We start from the raw sequence: 20,765 nt of genomic DNA, 5'->3' as shown, positions 1-20,765 counted from the left end.
TAAATAAGTTAATGAACTGCACTATATCCTTGCTATAAATCTCATGTTAATATTTCTCATTAACGATACCTTTAATATTAGTCAGCAAAGGGATCTATTGAAAAAGACTCCTAGAGATTTCCTTGACCCTTCAAGCACCATTTATAAGCTGGAACCAAGTCTTACCAGCTCATAGGAATCTACTGTGTATTTCACTTTCCAGCTATGCACTTAATGACATCATATTGGTAGCTTGAAAGCAGTCATGGTTAAGAATATTTAAACCACCAAAACGTACAAAGCTGCAAGTCAGGAGCATACGCTGCTAAACATTTATGGGCACACCACTCTTTGTAATTCATTGTTTTATAAAAATGCAATTATAATTGATTAATTAGTACATAACATCAATGTACCAGGCACTGAATTAGTAGCTGGGAGATAAAACTTTAAACAAGCCAAGGTCCCTGCCTCACGGAACTCAAGTGATCAGAGTCAACATAGCCAATAAACAAGTAATCAATAAACAAGAATATTACAGATTGTGATTTTTGTTGTTCAGTCGCTAAGTTGTGTTCAACTCTTTGTAACCCAATAGACTGCAGCACACCAGGATTCCCTGTCCTTCACCATCTCCCAGAGTTTGCTCAAAATCATGTCCATTGAGCTGGCGATACTATCCAACCATCTCATCCTCTGTCATCCCCTTCTCCTCCTGCCTTCAATTTATCCCAGTATCAGAGTCTTTTCCAGTGAGTCAGCTCTTCACATCAGGTGGCCAAAGTATTGGAGCTTCAGCTTCAGCGTCAGTCCTTCCAATGTATTTTCAGGCTTGATTTCCTACTGCTGGAAAAAAACTGTATTTTTATTTATTGCAGCATAACAAATTACTCCAAAATGTAGTAACTTAAAACCATAGATACTTACTATCTCCCGGTTTCTGTGTCCAGGAGTCTGCATGTGGCTTAGCTGTGTCTTCTGCTTTCTGTACTCTCACAGAGCTGCCATTCATGTGTTAGTCCAGAGTTTCTGTCTCATGAGGTATACCTGGGGCAAGATCTGTTCTAGGCCCATCCAGTGGTTGTTGGCAACCCTCCATTCCTTCTGGCTGTTCTTGTAGGCCTCCCTCAGCTTCTTGCCACATCCTTTGAAGACTTTCCAAAGATTCTACTACATAATAACAGCATCCACATGCACACTTCAGGCTCCGTGCACTTTACATTACCTGTTTTCATCCTCACTTATCCTAGAAGTATTATTATTCTCCCCATTGGAACAGGTGAGGAAACTCAGGCAAGGAGAATGTAAGCAACTTGACCAGGTTCACTCAGCTTCTAAGAGGTGGAGCCAAGGTAACAGTCACTGGCCAAATGCTGATTGCTCCTTCCTACATGTCAGCTCCCCATTATGCAATGAGATCCCTGCCTTCATGGAGCATCAATGCAATGAAGAATGACCATCAAAAATGAGCATGAATTCACTGAGAGGAGAAAGAGGGGATAGAAAGGTCAAAAGTAAGAAAAAGTAGGGTATAATAGAAGAAAATCCAGTCTGGACAAAGTATGAAAGGAGGTGCGGAGGGCGGCTCAAGTTGGAGCAAGAGAAGGAGGGGGCACCGAGTGGGTTAACGGCCAAACCTTTCTCCGTGTAACATTTACTCGTTGATTTTCCCCCACAGCTACCATTATGCTTGTTATTAGTGATAAATGTTCCGTTAAATGCTTACTCGTATGGCAGTCGAGGTAGCTGTGTAAAACATCAAGGGTCCGGTGATTGATTATATGCCATATTTAATGACACAGTTTGATTCTTTTTTTTTTTTTTCAAGATAAAATGTTTGGTTTTCAAATCAGTGTGGTCGGTGAACCCAGCCCGTGGCTGCGGAGATACACCCGAGGCTTTTTCTTGCAGACACACCATCTTCTTTTTGTTTCTAGGATATATATTAACTGGTAGTGAGTCAACACCCAGGAGGAGATGGCAAATGCAATAGAAATGCATGACTGCAGAATTCAAACCAGGAGAGCAGCTTGACTCTCAGATATGTCTTACAGATCAGATAGCTTAAAATAAAATCAGAGTAGCCAATTTAATTCTCCCAGTTTTGACACAGTGCTTCTCTTGGTCCAAATAAAATCCTATCTCCTTGAGTTAGAGTTCCCCAAAGGATGAGCCATTCCCTGAGAATAAATGGCTCTGGTTTGGAAATGCCACTGATATGCTCAGACCTTTGAGATATAATTTAGTTCAGGGAAACAGTAATATATCATCATTATCAATAATGAAAGTAAGTTGGCCAGCTTGTGTGCTGCGTACCAGCTGGGTGTCAGGGTCAAAGGCATGGTCCTTACCCTTGAAAACTTTGTCATGCACTTAGGGAGATGGTAAATGGGCATCAAAATAAGGCCAAACAGGAAACATAGCCTTCAAATTAGTCAGGGGAGGACAGGCACTGTAATAAACTTCCCTTAACCCTGAGCAAAGGCTCGTCTCTTGTTCACATCCCAGCCTACAGCGTGTCAGTGAAGAGTCTCTGCACCACAGTCACATGGAGATCAGATCCAGGCTTCTTCCTTCTGGGAAATAGAAAACACAGAGGATTATGCGGGAGCTTTAGGGGCCAGATTAGTCCATCACTTCTGCCCACATTCCGTTGGCCAGAATCGGTCACATAGTTGATAAGGTCCAGCTGTATGTGCGTGCTAAGTCTCTTTGATCTTGTCTTACTCATCGCGACCCTGTGGACCATAGCCCACCAGGCTTGTCTGTCTGTGGGATTCTCCAGGCAAGAATATTGGGATGGGTTTCCATTTCCTTCTCCAGAGGATCTTTCTGACTCAGGGATCGAACCCGAATGTCTTACATCTCCTGCATTGGCAGCTGGGTTCTTTACTACTAGCATCCCCTGGGAAGCCGCCCCACAGTCAAAAGAAATAGGATTGGGTAAACAAGTAAAACTGTTTTCACCACAGTTTACTTTAATTGCAAGCAACCCAAAAATCGATTCTGGCTGACTTCAGGGCCAAGAAGAACCTCCTGAATAAACCCCAGGGTGTGTTACAGAATCCAGGGGAGAGTTGCAGTCAGGAGCCAGCATAGTCCCAGATCTCAGGCATTCTTCCTATTGGAGCTGATCACACCCATCTCCCCACTGAGCCCTGAATCAACTGAGAGTGTTTAAACATGATAGCAAAATATCTGTCAAATATTCAGATGAACTACATATGTATTGAGGGATAACAGTGCAGTATTGCTTTTGTGTTAAACTTATCAGATCATGACTGGATTAAAAAACATCTTTCAAATTTCACATGATATAAAAGACTAAAACAACTCACAGTGGCATGAAGGAAGTGCAGTATAAATGACTCTAAACCTCAGTTGGTGTTTTCTCACCTGTAAAATGGGAACAATAAATGCAACTTAACATGCTGGTTGAAAAGACTGATACTGGTTTCTGAAAAGCAGAATGGTCTGATGCCTGGTCCAGACTGTTCAGTTCCTAAGGCTGTTTTCTTTGTCCTAATCTCATCATCAGACTTAGCCTCATTCCAGATCAGTTCCATGAGGCCACTGTGAAATGACATATAATGGATATAAACATCAAATGTGCAATGTGTACCCAAACCCTGGACTTGGAACATTCTGGAATGTATCACATGTCCCCTTAAACAAGGACAGAAAATAGATTCCATCCCCACAGCCAACTCCAGTCCATGTATAAGGACTGTCCTGCTTGGAGAGACTCCAAAGGTATGTTTGTCCACCACAGGTGAGAGTGCTGGCCTTCTCAGGTGCCTGCCCTGAGGGAGGGGGCACACAGCGCCAGCTGAGCACAGGCCGGCCACCTGTCCCGAGCAGTGACTCCAGTCTAAATGCCATCCTCTCTGTTGTGTTTTTGCCTCGCAGACGCTGGAAAATCCCAAGTATGAACTGATCATTGAGGCTCAAGACATGGCAGGACTGGATGTTGGATTAACAGGCACGGCCACAGCGACAATCATGATCGATGACAAAAATGATCACTCACCAAAGTTCACCAAGAAAGAGGTAAATCCCCGCTGAGCACCCCTCACGGTCATGGCCATGATTGCTGATTAACATTAATTCCGTGAACCACAGCCCTGCTGGCTCCCTGTTTGCAGCATAAAAGCCCTCCTTTGTAGAGAGAAGATGGTGTTTTGCCAGAACAGTTTTCTACATTTTTATCTTTTTTTAAGTGGAAAGTACCAGAGCATTATGATTCAAAAGCGTTGAATCTTGTTAAAGTCCATAAGAAAATAACTTTTAATGCCAAAGTGCCACTTTCATAGTTTTATCAGGTGTTATTTAGTGCTGAATTATGGGAGTCCTATTGTGGTTTTAGCATAACAATAACTATTTTTTTCAGCAAGTACAGATTGAGGGGCCAGACAGAACAGCAGCAAGAAGGTAAAGCAGATTTTCTTGGCAATAACTGGGCAGCCCAGGAGCTTATAAATAACAACCAAGTTAGCTCGTCTGGGAGAGCTGTTATTTATTTGCAGCTCCTGTGCTTTTATGATTATGGATCGTGGTTGGTGTTTTCCATCTATTCCAATGGAATAGTGTTTGGGGACAGGCTGAGTATGCAAGACCAGATCCAGCTGCTAAATACGTGTCCAGAATAAGAAGTCATTGGCACCATACACCTGAAGGCAATGTGACGGTCTTGGTTTCTTTGGGGGTCAGGACCAGAGCCAAGGACTTAACACCCCTCTTACTGACCAAGAGCGTAGAATCAGTCATGGCAGCCCCTCATTTGCCAAACCTTTCCTGTATATCCACCACCACCACCTCAGGGCTCTCCACCTGCAATCCGTTGCCTCATTTGATCGTGTGAGGTTGGCTTCATGAGCCACATTTTTTAGGCAATCAGAGAGCTTATTTAAAGCTCGGAGAATCTGGGTCTCCAAGGTCTTAAGCATAACAAGTAGCAGAAGTAGGCTGTGAGCACCGTGCCATGTGAACCATGCTCTCAGCCCCAATGCTGCACTTCCTTGCCCACTGTCGATGTTTTCTACCCTCCCAGGCACTCAGAGAAGAGACCCGTGTCTGCATTGGCAACTGTGCACCCCTCTCTCACATGTCCCAGGGCCACCCCCAATGACCCTTCTCAGCCCCCAGTGACCTCTGCACATCAGCAGCCCCTGCCTGACTCATCCAGGAGGTAGAAATCTCCCCCTCGCCCAGTGGCGCCTTGGACACACAGGACTCTAACCTCAAAACAACAAAGTCCACATAGCTGGTATGGTCCATTCTATCGCTCCCACGATTCTAACTGCTAATATAGATTGTGTATTATTCCCATGTTTCTCAAACTATGCTCCAAGAAATTAGTTCTACAAGTTGTATCATTGTAGAGGGGGAGGTGGAGGGAGATTTCAGGGTCAAAGAAATCTGGAGAGCACTAGGAGGAATGATATGAAGGATTTCTTTTGCTATAGGGCTTCTGGGTACCTTTAAAATGCTTTGTATTTCTCTAGGGGGTAGGTATGGTCTGTAAGGTTTCTCAGGCTTGTTTGGTCTGGGGATAATTTTTCCTGGACCACCTCATCCTGTCTCATTGGGCTGGTGTTCATAAGATATTCAACGGGAGATATTGGTTGATCAGTAAAATTTCTCAGGAACATCTTTCAAAAGAATAACTCAAGGCACTGTGGAATTGTCAATATAGACATAGTAATGACACTAGAAATTGGATAACCCCAATCTGAAATAAGAAAACCTATCCATGTTACCAAAAGGGTTATATTAATTAGTTATTTCAGTGGAGGCTGAATTGAGCTCAGATTGTGTTCCTAGCTATGGGCTAAATACCGTGAGAGGCTCTTGTTTATATTGTTGTTAATACCACTGAATTTAAGGAAAGATTTAACATAGATCTGAAGTAAAGTAAGAACCCTTGAGTAGCATAATGTATCCACCTGTGAATATTGGCAAACGCACAGAACTCTCTTCAAATGGACATTGGATGATGAGCTTGAGATTCCCACGGGGCAGAGCTGACATCACAACTTATATGGAGATACAAGTAACAAAACAGAGAAATGGGAAGCTAGTACTTCACGTTCTCTCTCTTCAGTGTTAGATGTCCAAAAGAGTCTTTGCCAATGTTGGGTAAATCAAATTCACAACTAAATGATCTAGCATGTTCCAGGAAGGCTGCTGTTCTTTGTCATTGAGTGGGGGATTCGTACACTGTGGACACCAGAACACTAGAGGCAGTAAAATGAGATGTGATGGGGTGAGCTCTAGACCAGAAAGGGATTCAAACTCCACCGATTAGCCATGTGATCTGAGCATGTTCACCATCCACGTTCTCGTTTTGTCACCTGTTAACGGGACTGATCATAAAGCCCACCTCGTTGAGTTCTTGTGAATGTTAAATGAGCTGATGGTGACGAGCACTAGTCCTTGTGACCTCTAGAGTGTTGGTGATGGGGATATGGTGGTAATTTAGAAGGTGGCAGTGAGGACAGTGGGGTAAAGGCAGTCACGAGGAAGATGGTGAGGAAGGCGGTGGTGAGGAAGATGATGGCAGCAGTAAGACGATGGTATGATAAATGATGTCATCTCTCAAATTTCTCAGAAGGCCAACCAAAATTCTTATTTAAAGGGCTGTCTTCCCTCCATGTTGAAAAGCTGCTATTTTCCTTTAAAGTGATCTACAAACCTGCCCCAACACTTCAAAGTACATGATTAAGACCCTCCCATGATTAAGGGAGACGTAATTCTGAAAGAGAGAGGGCAGAAACTGTAAAACTCATCACTGTGGGAAAAAGCAAAGACATCTGAGAGAAGCCTGTTAGGTGGAGAAGGGATGAGGACTCAGTCCAAAGATGGTCTCAGGTGTGGAAAAAGTCGAACAGGATGAACTCGGAAGAGAAAGTAACAGAATGGAAACGGTGGTCATTCGAGGTTGAAAGTATCTAGAAACCTGTCCAAGAAGATGTTGTCTTATGTAGGTTTCTTCATGTACAAGGACATTTCTTAGGAAATTCATAGAAATATTAATCAAAGATTGTTGTCTTTTTTTAATTTATACTTTATATAATCTTTCATCTCCAGAAAAATGATTTTTTTTATCTGTTTAAAAAAGGAGTTTCAGTTGGCCAAAAATTACAGACTGCAAATAGTGCGGTGTTAAATGAGATAGAGGTGTAGTTTCTGTCACATGAAAGTCTCTGGGTCAACAGTTCCAGGCCAACATGGCGAGACCATGATATTGTCAATTTACTGTGCTCCTCTTAACCTTTCTTCTCTGCCTTCCCCAAAGCTGCGTCATGGTACAGTAGGGTCACTGCAGTGCCAGCCATCATGTCCATGTAACAGAGAAAAAGAAGCAGGAAATGAGAAAGGCAAAGGAGAACCTGTCACCTAAGTAAAACGTCATCTAAAGGACTTCCCCAGAAAGCCGAATGACATCTACTTGAGTCTTCTCAGCCTTCTTTATCTGTAAGGGAGATTGAGAAACAACTCCAGCTATCTATAATATAGAGGTTGGTGCTGAGGAAGGAGATGTTGTATTCTTAAAGTTATTTTAAACAGCAAGTAGTGCATACTGAGATCATTTGTTCCCCTGTGAGTATTCACACTGACTGTAATCTTGCTGAAAAGTGAAGCCCACACCTCTTTTATTCTCTGTTGCATTCCCAGTTGGCACTCAACAATCCAGTACCTGCTGAATGTTTCCTGAAGATAATTTTAACTTGAGAACAGTGTCCTTGGGTGTGAGGAACCAAGTGCTGTAAATTGTTACTGATATATGAAATCAATCTTAATCATTGATTGTCATGAAAGTTTGAGTTAGAAGCACTAGTCTCCCTATGGAGAGTCTTCTGTGAGTTTTCCTAATGGTTTTTACACGTGGCTTTAACTGTTAATGTTTACCTGTTAGTTCTGGCTTTTCTAGATTAGGTATTTGGAAATGACTTTAGGAAATATAGGTAAACTCTCCAAACCCAGAGTCTGAATTATGGTTGAGAATGTCAGTCCCATTTAGAGCAAAAGGACTTGTCCATTTCTCTCTCTAAACTTTTTTTAAGAAAAGATGTGTTATTTGTTCCTATAGCATAGTTAATGTTCAACAAATATTTTCACATAAACCCAAGGATTGGGGGATTAATTAAATCACTATTACTTTTAAAAGAATGTGCTTGCAAATAATTATAAGATTTTTAAATGTTTTCATTCATTTATTCTATCAATTGATTTTTAAGTTTTACCTTAAAATGGAAATTGGTAATGAAGACTTAATAACTTAGGAATTTTTTTTGGCCTACTTGATGAATTCTTTTTAAGGTAAATATTTTAATGTTCAAACTATAACAGTACAATACCTGTAATAAAAATGGTGTAAAAAAACTTAAAGGCCCTGTTTTTCTGGAAACAGAGATGAGTAAATGATACAGTTTTCATAAAGAGGTAAAGATAAATGGCATAAGCTGGGAGTCAGCAAGTTGAAACTGAGTCACCAGCAGGTACTTGCATTAAGTTATCAAGAGGGTACTGGGGTCCAGTCTGCAATTCATAAAAGTCAGTGTCAGGCCTTGAAGGACTTTGATGCTTCAAGAGTCTTATCTTTTCTTTGCAATACTGGCTTTCATAATAAAAATATTGTATTATTTATTTATTAATTAGCTGCCTAATTTACCCCATAATACTTTTTCCTCTTGCATGTTTAACTGAAAACTCTATGGTCTCTTCTTTGTGTAATAATTATGTAAAGACATTTTCTACAGAAGGGGAACAATAAGTCTAGTCTTTCCTCTAGCAGGGTTGATAGAAGCTTGCTCTGTATTGTTGAGAGTTTAGAAATATTTTTTCACCTTTACTACATTATTGGAAAACTCATGTGAAATTGAAGAATTGTGGTTATATATAAGAACATCTCTACAAAGTTTCTATCATATGGATATGTATATATATAGCTCTGCAGTGTCAAATGTTCTTGTATAAAGACCAATCTTTAAACTGATGACACTTGTAATCATGTCACCCACATCCTTGTTGTGAGGCAGTTTAAGATTTTTGTATGTTGGTATTGCAGGTAAATCACAAGAAATTTAAATCTCTACCAGTATGTTCATTTTGACTCACTGCATCTTCATTTGTAAGTTTATTAATCAAGGAGCTATTTTATTTATCACATTAGAACTTTACTTTTTCCTCTAAATGAGATATCTGAAGCAAGATGTCAGGATAACATCAATGTACACACAGAAATCCCTTGCATTCCAATGCACTAACAATGAGAAAACAGAAAGAGAAATTAAGGAAACAATTCCACTCACCATTGTGATGAAAAAAATAAAATATCTAGGAATAAATCTACCTAAAGAAACAAAAGAACTATATATAGAAAACTAAAACACTGATGAAAGAAATCAAAGATGACACAAATAGATGGAGAAATATCCATGTTTGTGGATTGGAAGAATCATTATAGTGAAAATGAATATACTACCCAAAGCAATCTATAGATTCAATGCAATCCCTATCAAGCTACCAACAGTATTTTTCACAGAACTAGAACAAATAATTTCAAAAATTTGTATGGAAAAACAAAAAACCTTGAATAGCCAAAGCAATCTTGAGAAAGAAGAATGAAACTGGAGGAGTCCACCTGCCTGACTTCAGACTATACTAAAAAGCTACAGTCATCAAGACAGTATGGTACTGGCACAAGGACAGAAATATAGATCAATGGAACAAAATAGAAAGCCCAGAGATAAATCCACATACCTATGGACACCTTATCTTTGACAAAGGAGGCAAGAATATACAATGGAGAAAAGACAATCTCTTTAACAAGGGGTACTGGGAAAACTGGTCAACCACCTGTAAAAAAAAAAATGAAACTAGAACACTTTCTAACACCATACACAAAAATAAACTCAAAATGGATTAAAGATCTAAATGTAAGACCTGAAACTATAAAATTCCTAGAGGAAAACATAGGCAGAACACTCTCTGACATAAATCACAGCAGGATCCTCTATGACCCACCTCCCAGAGTCATGGAAATAAAAGCAAAAATAAACAAATGGGACCTAATTAAACTTGAAACCTTCTGCACAACGAAGGAAACTATAAGCAGGGTGAAAAGACAGCCTTCAGAATGGGAGAAAATAATAGCAAAGGAAGCAACTGACAAAGAATTAATCTCAAAAATATACAAGCAGCTCATACAGCTCAATACCAGAAAAATAAATGACCCAATCAAAAAATGGGCCAAAGAACTAAACAGACATTTCTGCAAGGAAGACATACAGATGGCTAACAAACACATGAAAAGATGCTCAACATCACTCATTATCAGAAAAATGCAAATCAAAACCACAATGAGGTGCCATCTCATACTGGTCAGAATGGCTGCTATCAAAATGTCTACAAACAATAAATGCTGGAGAGGGTGTGGAGAAAAGGGAACCCTTTTACACTGTTGGTGGGAATGCAAACTAGTACAGCCACTATGGAGAACAGTGTGGAGATTCCTTAAAAAACTGGAAATAGAAGTGCCATACGACCCAGCAATCCCACTGCTATGCATACACACCAAAGAAACCAGAATTGAAAGAGACAGGTGTACCCCAACTTTCATCGCAGCACTATTTACAGTAGCTAGGACACGGAAGCAACCTAGATGTCCATCGGCAGACGAATGGATAAGAAAGCTGTGGTACATATACACAATGGAATATTACTCAGTAATTAAAAAGAATGCATTTGAATCAGTTCTAATGAGGTGGATGAAACTGGAACCTATTATACAGAGTGAAGTAAGTCAGAAAAAAAAACACCAATACAGTATATTAATGCATATATATGGAGTTTAGAAAGATGGTAATGATGACCCTATATGTGAGACAGCAAAAGAGACACAGATGTAAAGAACAGACTTCTGGACTCTGTGGGAGAAGGTGAGGGTGGGATGATCTGAGAGAATAGCACTGAAACATGTATATTACCATATGTGAAATAGATGACCAGTCCAGGTTCAGTGCATAAGACAGGGCACTCAAAGCCGGTGCTCTGGGACAACCCAGGGGGATGGGAGGGGGAGGGAGGTGGGAGGGGGCTCAGGATGGGGGACACATGTACACCCGTGGCTGATTCATGTCAGTGTATGGCAAAAACCACCACAATATTGTAAGTAGTTAGCCTCCAATTAAATAAATAAATTTTTTAAAAAGATTTTTGTATGTTGGTATTGCAGGTAAAGGACAAGAAATGTAAATCTCTACCAGTGTGTTAATTTTGAATCTCTGCTCTTCATTTTTAAGTTTATTAATCAAGGAACTATTTTATTTATCAAATTAGAAATTCACTTTTTCCTCTAAATAAAATATCTGAAGCAGAATGTCAGGATAACATCAATGCACACTATTCCTTAACTTTATTATTTTTGCTTTCTGTAAACCAACAAGAGTAGACAAGGATGACTTTAAATCGGTCTAGGATTGAGTTAGTTCATCGTTGAGTTTCAGTCTTGTGTGAGGGCTATCATGGTTTTTCTTACTCTTAGGTACAGTCTCTCTGGAATTCTAACTGAAACATGGATACTTTTTACAAGGGCTTTTCCACCTTGGACACCCAGAATTTCAGTGGCCTTGGCAGCCCCATGAGACTGCTGAAAGCTGTGCTCAGCTTCCTGGTCTCATCAGCACTTTCTACTCAGATTCTTAGCCTCTGGCCCCTGTGCCCTTATAGTCTTACTCTGCCTTGAGAGTAAAAGCTCCATGAAGTATTGGCTTTACTTCAGTTAACTTCCCTTCACAGCAGGATCCTGGATTCTCAAGTTCCGGCTGCCTTGGTAGCTCTCTAGTGCTTTCAGATAGGTTGTGGGGAGAGGGTGTGTAAACCTCTGTGTGCTTGAGCTATCCTAGATTTGAGGGGTGGTCTAGAAGAAGCTTGCCCCAGTCACTGTAAACAGAGAAAAATGTGGATTAGCCTTTTATTCTGGATTGTTAGGGAAAGGCAGTAGATGCTGTGTGTATGGAATCCACTGTAGCACAAAACATCATAATATACTCATTAGAAATGTGGGTGGAAGAAATAGAATTAAATGTTCGACAGTATTCACCCCATCTCGTACCCCTTTGCTTCATAATCAGTTCATTTTACTGAAAAGATTAAAAACTTTGCGTCTCCTCCTTGATACTGATAACCAAGAAACGACTCTTAACACAGAGGAAACTGAACTACATGATTAGGGGCAGCCTATGCTTTCCTGTTCCTTCACTCTTGAGTTGATATGAATATCTGAGTTTTCTGAACTCTTGTAGATCCTTTCATTTGTTCTTGGTAGCTTGATGGCCCCAGGTATAAAGCTAGTAAATGTAAATTGTGTGTCATCTTTTACCAAAAATCTAATTGAAGTGAATATATTTGCCCACTCCCCCAGGATTCCATGCAATATATTTGAGAGCTTTAAATAAAACTCTCTTACTTCCAGGCTTCCCTGGTGGCACTAGTGGTAAAGAATCTGCCTGCCAATGCAGGAGACACAGGTCTTATCCCTGGGTCAGGAAGATCCCCTGGAGAAGGAAATGGCAACCCACTCCAGGATTCTTGCCTGGGAAATCTCATAGACAGAGGAATCTGGTGGGCTGTAGTCCATGGGGTCACAAAGAGTCAGACACGACTGAGTGATGAAAAAACTCCTACTTCTGTAAGAGTTTATTTCCCTTAGGAGAGCCTTTTAAATTCAGAGGTGGCTATGGCTAAACACTGACCACATAATTACACATTCTGCTTGCTCAACAGTGATTAATCCAGAAAGTCAATCACATATTTCTTAGAACATCAAACCCATTTCAATTATCTGACTCAAGTGAGTTTTCTGGAAGGTGGAGTCCAAGACATTTTAACAACCAGATAAATCTTTAAAGATGATTTAATGTTATTTCAAATAGTCTGGACTCCCTCTTCCCATGAAGCTTTTTATAGCTATTATGGTGAAATATGTGATACATTTTGTTGTGATGCTGTGAAATAACATAGCTGACAGTTTTCTGTGTGGCTGAAGTTTTAAATAAAACCAAACATACATTACTGGGATCTTCATCCTGTGCTCTGTGTGGCAGCTGGGGGCCTCCCAACACATACAGAAATGGAATATTTGGAGAGAATAGAACAGTGTGACTTCACGACATGGATGCACCAGTCCCCAGCTGTGCCAACGGTCACCTCACTCCTGATGGCATCAGCTCCTTGTCTACCTCTGTGCGGGTCCAACATCTTGTCCAAGAAACTCTGGAGCCCTCGATGGCAGATCATATTCCCAACTTGCCATCTCATGAGTGAAGAAGGGTTAGTTGCAAAACAGCCAACACCCATGACCCCATTTAGCTTCATTAGGAAGGGGTGAGTTCACTGCTTTCTTCTCCTGCACCAAGGTTGTAAAAAAAAAAAAAAGCATGAAATCATCAGTTATCTCCTAGTGTTCAAATTTCAGAGGTACTTGAAACAGCAGGTCTGCAGCTGAATTTGTTGACTAAAAGAGAGTGAAGGGAAATGTTTGTTCAAATATAAGCAGTGCTCTATAAATAGAAGCCATCATGCAAACAAGATTCTTCCAGCTAAAGAAAAGGGAGGTGGTGTGTGCTACCCCGGATTTAATTGTTCAGTGACAGCAGGGTGAGAAATCTTGCATTGTTGAAAATGCCCAAGTCGATTATACACTGTGTTTGTGATGTCAAAACACCTGGATTTGTTAAAGTGAAAAAATGTAATCTACCGTGTGGCTGGTTCTTCAAGCCTGCTGTAAAGGTAGACCAGACAGCCAGATGATTTATTGCATTAATCACTCCTTCATGATTATATTCATGATGTGTTGATCCCCATCTCTCCTGTGTGAACCTCTATGCAAATCCTGTGCCTTTGCGAACCCTCTGGTTACACTCAGAGGGTCAGCAGCAACTCTGGCAATAAAAGCAGTTTTTTACTACAGCTGGCAGAGACTCACCATGGAGCCACTCTATGGCACGGGGGCCTCTGAAGATTTCATCCATCTGCTTCTGCTCAAAGACAATATCCTCACACCAAGAGCAACAACCACAGAGCTGTACAACATCAATTTTTTTTAACTCTATGAATGTAATATTACTACACCTCAAAATGCAGCTTGCAGAATGAGAATGCAAGAGTTCAAAAATAGAAAGTCAAGAGCAACCCAAAGGAGAGGAAATACCCGCGGCCACACTGCACCTGGAAACCATTTTGTGCTGAACATTGTTAGAAAGAAGAGCACCGGGTCTTAGCCTGGATGGTTTTAAATGAGGTCTACTTGGTTACCACCTACCTCCACCTCAGACCGAGCTGAAGTTCTAGTTATCCCCTCAACCTGCCAAGCTTTAGGATGCCTCCGTGTTGCTGTACACCCCTTCTCCCTGGAATGCCTTTCTCTTCTTCCACACCTGGAGAACTCCAATGTACCCTTTTTATAAAGTCCCAAGTTACAAATCCCTTAGGCAGCTTGCTGCTTCTCCCTTTTTGTTGCTGCACATCCGCCAGCTCAGTCTTACCATGTTGCCTTTGAGTCGTGTATTCCTCCTGTATCTCCCTAAATGCCGCTAGGATGCTTTCACATTTAGGGACATGTCTTTTCCATCAGCGCCTCTAGGACTCAACACAGGGACCACATCAGAAGTTTAGCTGGAGGTGAAATTATTATTCATGCAGTAAGTCCTCATTACTGCCTGTTGTGTCTCAGCTTCTGATATACTATTAAATATAATTACAGTTTCTTACCATACTGTTACCTGTACACCACCATGTGCTATGTAATGTCCTGTTACATAGTCTATTCTTTTATAATATGTATACATCCTCATATGTACACATTTTATTCCAATAGTGTATAATATTCACATTCTGAACTGCTATACAATTAAGTTATTTATTTTCTTATTGTCACTCTCCGCAAATTAGAACATAAGCTCCATGAGAAAAGGAATTTTGTCCCTTTTGCTCCCTGCTCTGGCCCCAGCAGCCATTCTTGGAACAGAACCAAACAACAGGTGAATGAGTAAATAAATTATAGATGTTGGATGGTGAGCAACAGAGGCAATTGGAAAGGTAGACAGTGATAGTGCTGAAAGAGGCTTTAGAGAGAATGTCATCCAGCCTGCGGTTTTAGATACTAGGGAGGCTGCTCAAGGCTGATTGCAGATCTCAGGCCAGTCTCCTTGTGGCAAAGAATACTGCTGCTGGTGAAAAATCCCACAGTAGCACAGTCATGAGGGACCCTTTTTACTGGGGTGCAGAGAGAGCCCAGAGGGCTGGAGTTAAAATCCTTTCTCAAGTAAATAAATGGATTTACATAAACTGCAGAGAGCCCTAAATCTACTACCCTGCCAGTCAAGTAAAAAAAAAAAAAAGAGAAGAGACAAAAAGAAAAGAAAAAAAGTCAGCATTAATAAATAATACATAAAGGAACTGTAAGAGTAGAGACAGGCTCAACATTTACTGAGAACTTAAAAACAAGGAAGAAAATATTTCACAGGCCAAGTTCTGTATAGGTTCATTCTTCTAAGTGGGCTTTAACAAAATAATCCAGAATTTATTTTAATATATTCATTTGTTTCCAAACTAAAACCTATTTCAGTTACAGGCTGAGTATCAGTTTTCCCGGTATTGGCAGCATTTTATTTTGCTGTCGATCTGCCCAGATCTGAGAAGATAGGAATTTATGAGAAGTATCTTTTTCAGCCTGTCTTACCTGAATGTATATATTGCATATCATAACATTAGACTGTTGCCTTCCAAAATGCATTCATTCATTCATTTTTTTCCACAAATCAGTGGTTTACTAGAAAGTTCCTTTTCCTAATTTTGTAGCATACATATATAATATAAATATATATATCATATATATGTGATATATATCACATATCACATAATCACATAATATCACATAATATCATATGTGATAAAGTTAAATACAATCTGTTGTGCTTGTAAGTAAAGATAGGTCATTTTGTTTTTCCTTTTTTTCTTCAGTTTTAAAATGACTCTTCTGGAAATTAAAGGGAACTCCGCTTCCAGGAAGGTGGAGAAGCCACGAGAGTATGGCTCAGTCTACAGGCTGGTGGGAAGTAGCACGGAATGTTACCGCTGTGCTACTTGGATACTCACGTGGGCTGAACTCGTTCATTGTGCCCACAGCAGGGAACCGGCATTAGTGGACACTGATGGAGTTGCTTTTAAGCTAATGAAGCCCTTCCATAGTCCAGTCACTTTCCCACCTACCACCCGGACAGTCCAGTGAAGAGGGTCTGGTTCTCACCCCAGAGCAGGTGAGAAAGCTGAGGCTAGGTGGGCTGATTCCTCCTGCAGGTCATCAGGGGACTAGATGTTGAGATGCTGAACTTTGGGTCTCTTTCTTCCTTGCAGATTCAGAGATGTCTTTCCTTAGTAAGTGTTCCATCAATTAAGGCAAGTGTGTGATGAGCTTTTATCAAAGGCAACACTGGCCATTGTGACAGAAGTTCTGTCTGTCTAACACTTCCTGGACCTGCTCCTGCATCCTCTTTATCATTAAACACGCTTCTAGAAGCCAGTGCAAACATCTGAAAGCACTTGCTTTGGGCCAGGCCATGTCCAAGAGGCTTACATACACTCCGTTTTTCACTCCTGCTGCCAACTCTGAGACTGTCATTGTATACCCATTTAGTGGATGTGGAGACTGAGGCTCAGAGAGCTGAAGAACTTGCCCAGAGTCTAGGCCTCATGCTCTCAACCCCACACTAAGCTCCTTCTGCACTGTGACGGGGTTAACAACCGGCCCCCACAGTGCCGGCGGACCCTATCCTCAGAGAAAGCGCTTCTGCTGGCTTCAGCCACAGCTGTTATGTTCCTGTTCTGTGCTCTTGCCCTTCCGTCAGCTCTCCAGGATTCCTGGTCAGGGCTGTTCCTCAGGGAACATCGATCCGGTTTTTCTCTTTACACTTGTGCACTAGGAGCTTGCTGAAAATGCCAGGTGTGTAACCTCCAATCTCAGCTCTACTTGAACTTCTCCAGCGTCAGCTCACAGCCTCCTGCCCTCCTGTTGCCTCAGCTGCCTCTCCGCTCCAGTCAGGACAGTGCGTAATGTGAGCCCTGGACACAACAGTAACACACACACATCCCTCTCCTGCGCTCACCGGGACAAGTCTAAGCTACTCCTTCTCAATTTGCAGCTTCTCCAAATTAAAAAGAGGGGAGGGTGGGCTTTTTAATAGCCAGGGAATTTGGCTAGTGGTCTTATAGCTTTATTTTGACGGGTCTAGTGGGCAAATAATCATTTTTTAGAGCAAAGAATAAATGAAAAACGTCTTCATCCAGAAAACCAAAATTTTTACGCTAATAGTGATTAAGTGCTTATCTGTGGGAGATACTATTCTAAGGGCTTCAGGCATCTTAACTCATTTAATTCTTGTAACAGAGGTACAGGAATGCTGGAAACACGCCACGGTTACAGGCTCCAGGCAGGACTACTCACTCCAGGCGTCTGGTCCCAGAGTGCTGCACTAGACTCACCTCTGAGACTCTCCACATTGTCCTGGTTCTGTGGGATTCAGAAGTGAGAGAAGCCAGGCCCCGGACACACTGCTCTCCTACTCATTTCTCAACAACCAAATCCAGCACCATATGTTGAACGCAGCAACATTTTTGGAAATACACTGACATTTCCCTTTTATGTACCTCCACGTGCATATCTAATTCAAAATCTGCCTGCACCACTGTCAATGGCTCATAATGGTACACTAATTATTAGATTTCTCAATTGAAATCCAGGTTTTATTCACTGGAGAATTCGGGCAAAAGCCTATAAAGCAAGAAAAACTTTGGTTCATTAGCTAGGGTCATTTTTATACTAGTCTGCTATCTCCGATAACAATTTTTAAATCTTTTAAATTTATGACTGTCGTTACTGCAGCTCCATGATCATTAATGAGATAATGTGCTTCTCCAAGTTCACAAATCTTTGTGCACTTGATATACTTGTTCTGACTTAGCAGGGTTGAAAGTGGCCTCAGCTTTCATTCATGCACTCACCACGTGCTTGGCCAACACAGGTGGTGAGCTGAAGGCTGGAGAGTTAAGGAAGATGGGCAAGCCCTTGTCTGCCTGCCGCTGAGCAGGAGGTCAGGCTTCCACAGATATCCCAGGCAGACTTAACTGGCTCACTTTGACCAGCATTTTGTTCCTGCCCCAGCCACAGCACCCTTCCCAGAGTGTACAGGATCGGCATTGCAGGTATCTGTCGGGGCCTCCTCCAGACTGGAGCTCCCCAAGGGCAGACAGGGCTTCATTTGTCACCGTCTTCCCCTTCGGTCATAGAACGGTGTATTCAGAGGGAGAACAAAGAATATTTGTTGTATTAAATCAAATCAGTAAACAGCGCTCTTGGCCTGCCCGGCAGCTCTGCAAATAGAAACAGATGCCTTTGCTAATCACCCCTGGTTGAATGATTTAACATAGGTTCAGTTCGGCACTGTGAGTCTGTATATCAGAGCTGGAACCAGTTAGCTGTCTGGTTTGTAACAGCCAAGCACTGGCCTCCCACAGCGCTCAGGGGAAAAGCTTCAACAAACCCCAGTAAACTGAACTGACCGCTTGTACCAGCCTCACATAGGAATGATCAAAGTATCTGTTTTCCTTCAGTTCTGGGAAATTGAAAAGACAAATCAGTTTGAGGAAGACTGAGGCTAGATGCTCACTCTTCCTCAAGAAAATCTGCTTTTAATTTCTGCAGAGTTTAAGATCCTCTGCCTGTTCTCATTTTGTAGTTGAAGGCAGAAACCCACTTTAAACCAACATGAGCGAATCCTGGAAGGCGTTGGTCATCATCCCTGGGGAAGAAAGGCATTGGTCCTCATCAGTAGAGAATGCACTGTACTCCTCCCTGGGGAAGTCTAAAGGCTTCCAGAGGGGGCCGTCTCCAGGGTTTGGACAGCATCATTGGAATGCTATCCATGTGCCACTCTGTCTCAGCTCCGCTCATCTGTCTATGTTGGCTTATGTACAGAGGAAGACACGCATACCATGTTCCTCAGAACCAAACACGAATTTCATGGGAAAGCTTCGATTGGTTGTATTGGGTCGCAAGGTTAGACAGACGCTGAGTGCCAGGGAATGATGAGATGATTGGCCCATCCAAGGTCACCTGCCCATTTCTGAAGAAGTAAAGTGAGGCCTGTGATTGACAGCACCAGTGTAACCCCACGGGATGGGGTAGGATTGCTCCCCAAAGAAAGAGGTGCCCTCAGATGGAAGCCACACTTTCCATCCACACGGAACCTGCTGGAGAGAACGAGCTTAGCCCAGGGGTGGCCAGCAGGGCTGCACTGGGCCGCCTGGCCCTGGCTTTGTGAGAGCTGGCTGAGTGCATGTCTTCCCAATTCCGTGTGCAGTGGCATCACGTCGGTGGCTTGAATCAGCCAGAGTGGGGCACAAGCTACAAATCTGGGCTTTTTCCCCCGTGAAGAGTCAGTTGTTAAGTGTTCACTAGCACATTGCTATGTATAAAGTAAAATCACGCTTCCCCACCTACTGTTGTTGTTTAGCTGCTCAGTCGTGTCTGACTCTTTGCAACCCCAGGGACTATAGCCCACTGAGCTCCTCTGTCCATGGGATTCTCCAGGCAAGAATGTGGGTTACCATTTCCTCCTCCAGGGAATCTTTCCTGATCCAGGGATCTGACTCACATCTCCTGCATCTCCTCCATTGGCAGGCAGAGTCCTTACTGGTGAGCCACCAAGGAAGCCCTTCCCCACCTAAATATAAATAAAAATTGTGTGTGTGTGTGTGTGTGTGTGTGTGTGTGTGTACTTTTAAGTCAAAACAATGAGGCCTTTGTGTTCCCTTCAAAAGTCCATGGTCCCAGGAGATGCTTAATTCTTCTAGATTGGTTTACCAGTTCTGAAGCCCCTGACGCACCTGTTTAAAGGATGGCCCAGTCACACGTGACCTGTGCAAGAGGCCCTCATTGTGTATTTTTTGCAGATTTGTACTCTCCACCTCCCCTGCCTACTGCCCCTCTTGCCAGTGACTATGACTAACAGAGTCTATTACCTGGCTTCATGGTGATGGGACCATTCGCTTCTTCTGCCCCTCTTGGGATTTGGTATATACCTCTCAGAACTGCAGGCTTCCCTGGTGGCTCAGATGGGAAAGTGTCTCCCCGCAATGTGGGAGACCCGGGTTTGATCCCTGGGTTGGGAAGATTCCCTGGAGAAGGATATGGCAACCCACTCCAGTATTCTTGCCTGGGAAATCCCATGGACAGAGGACCCTGGTAGGCTACAGTCCATAGGGGTTGCAAAGAGATGGACACGACTGAGTGACTTCACTTTTCTTTTTCTCAGACCTTAGAAAATAAGGTTTTTTTCTTTTTGCAATTTCTGTCATTCATGTTCTCCCCCTGTTTTGCCTCAGAACAGTGGGGGTGGTCATCCACAAGTGCTGAGCTGGAGCATCTCAGAAAGAGTCGAGTCCATTGCTCCCTGCAGGCTAGCGCACACCTGTAGGTGAGCCGCAGGGTGGCAGGAGACACACGTGTGTGAGTAGGGTGGAGCAGAAAGTGCAGCATTCCAGGGCCAGGCTAGAGGAGGGCCTTGGTCTCACAGCAGCTCTACCCCAGCTGAAGTGCCAGGGAGCACGGCTGTTTCCTATTACTGTGCTTTATTTATTTAAAGTATATTTTATTGCAGAATTAGTTTCTCAGACTTTCATGAGCACAAGAATCACCCGGAGATCTTGTTAAAATGCAGCTTCTG

General features: G+C 42.2%; 1 protein-coding gene across 4 annotated transcripts in view; it reads left to right on the top strand.

Annotated features, from left to right (window-relative positions):
- Positions 1–20,765, top strand: part of CDH13 (cadherin 13) — a 980,082-nt gene that overhangs the window by 846,270 nt on the left and 113,047 nt on the right. For all 4 annotated transcript variants that reach the window (XM_070451475.1, XM_070451474.1, XM_020883418.2 and 1 more), the window contains one exon: positions 3,889–4,029. In XM_070451475.1, the coding sequence (XP_070307576.1) occupies positions 3,889–4,029 (141 nt within the window). The remainder of the gene's footprint in view (positions 1–3,888; positions 4,030–20,765) is intronic.

The sequence above is a fragment of the Odocoileus virginianus genome, chromosome 20 (genome assembly GCF_023699985.2).
Source record: "Odocoileus virginianus isolate 20LAN1187 ecotype Illinois chromosome 20, Ovbor_1.2, whole genome shotgun sequence".
Classification (NCBI taxonomy): domain Eukaryota; kingdom Metazoa; phylum Chordata; class Mammalia; order Artiodactyla; family Cervidae; genus Odocoileus; species Odocoileus virginianus.
The sequence above is the reverse complement of the archived record's forward strand: the minus strand, read 5'-3'. Positions and strand labels throughout refer to the sequence as shown.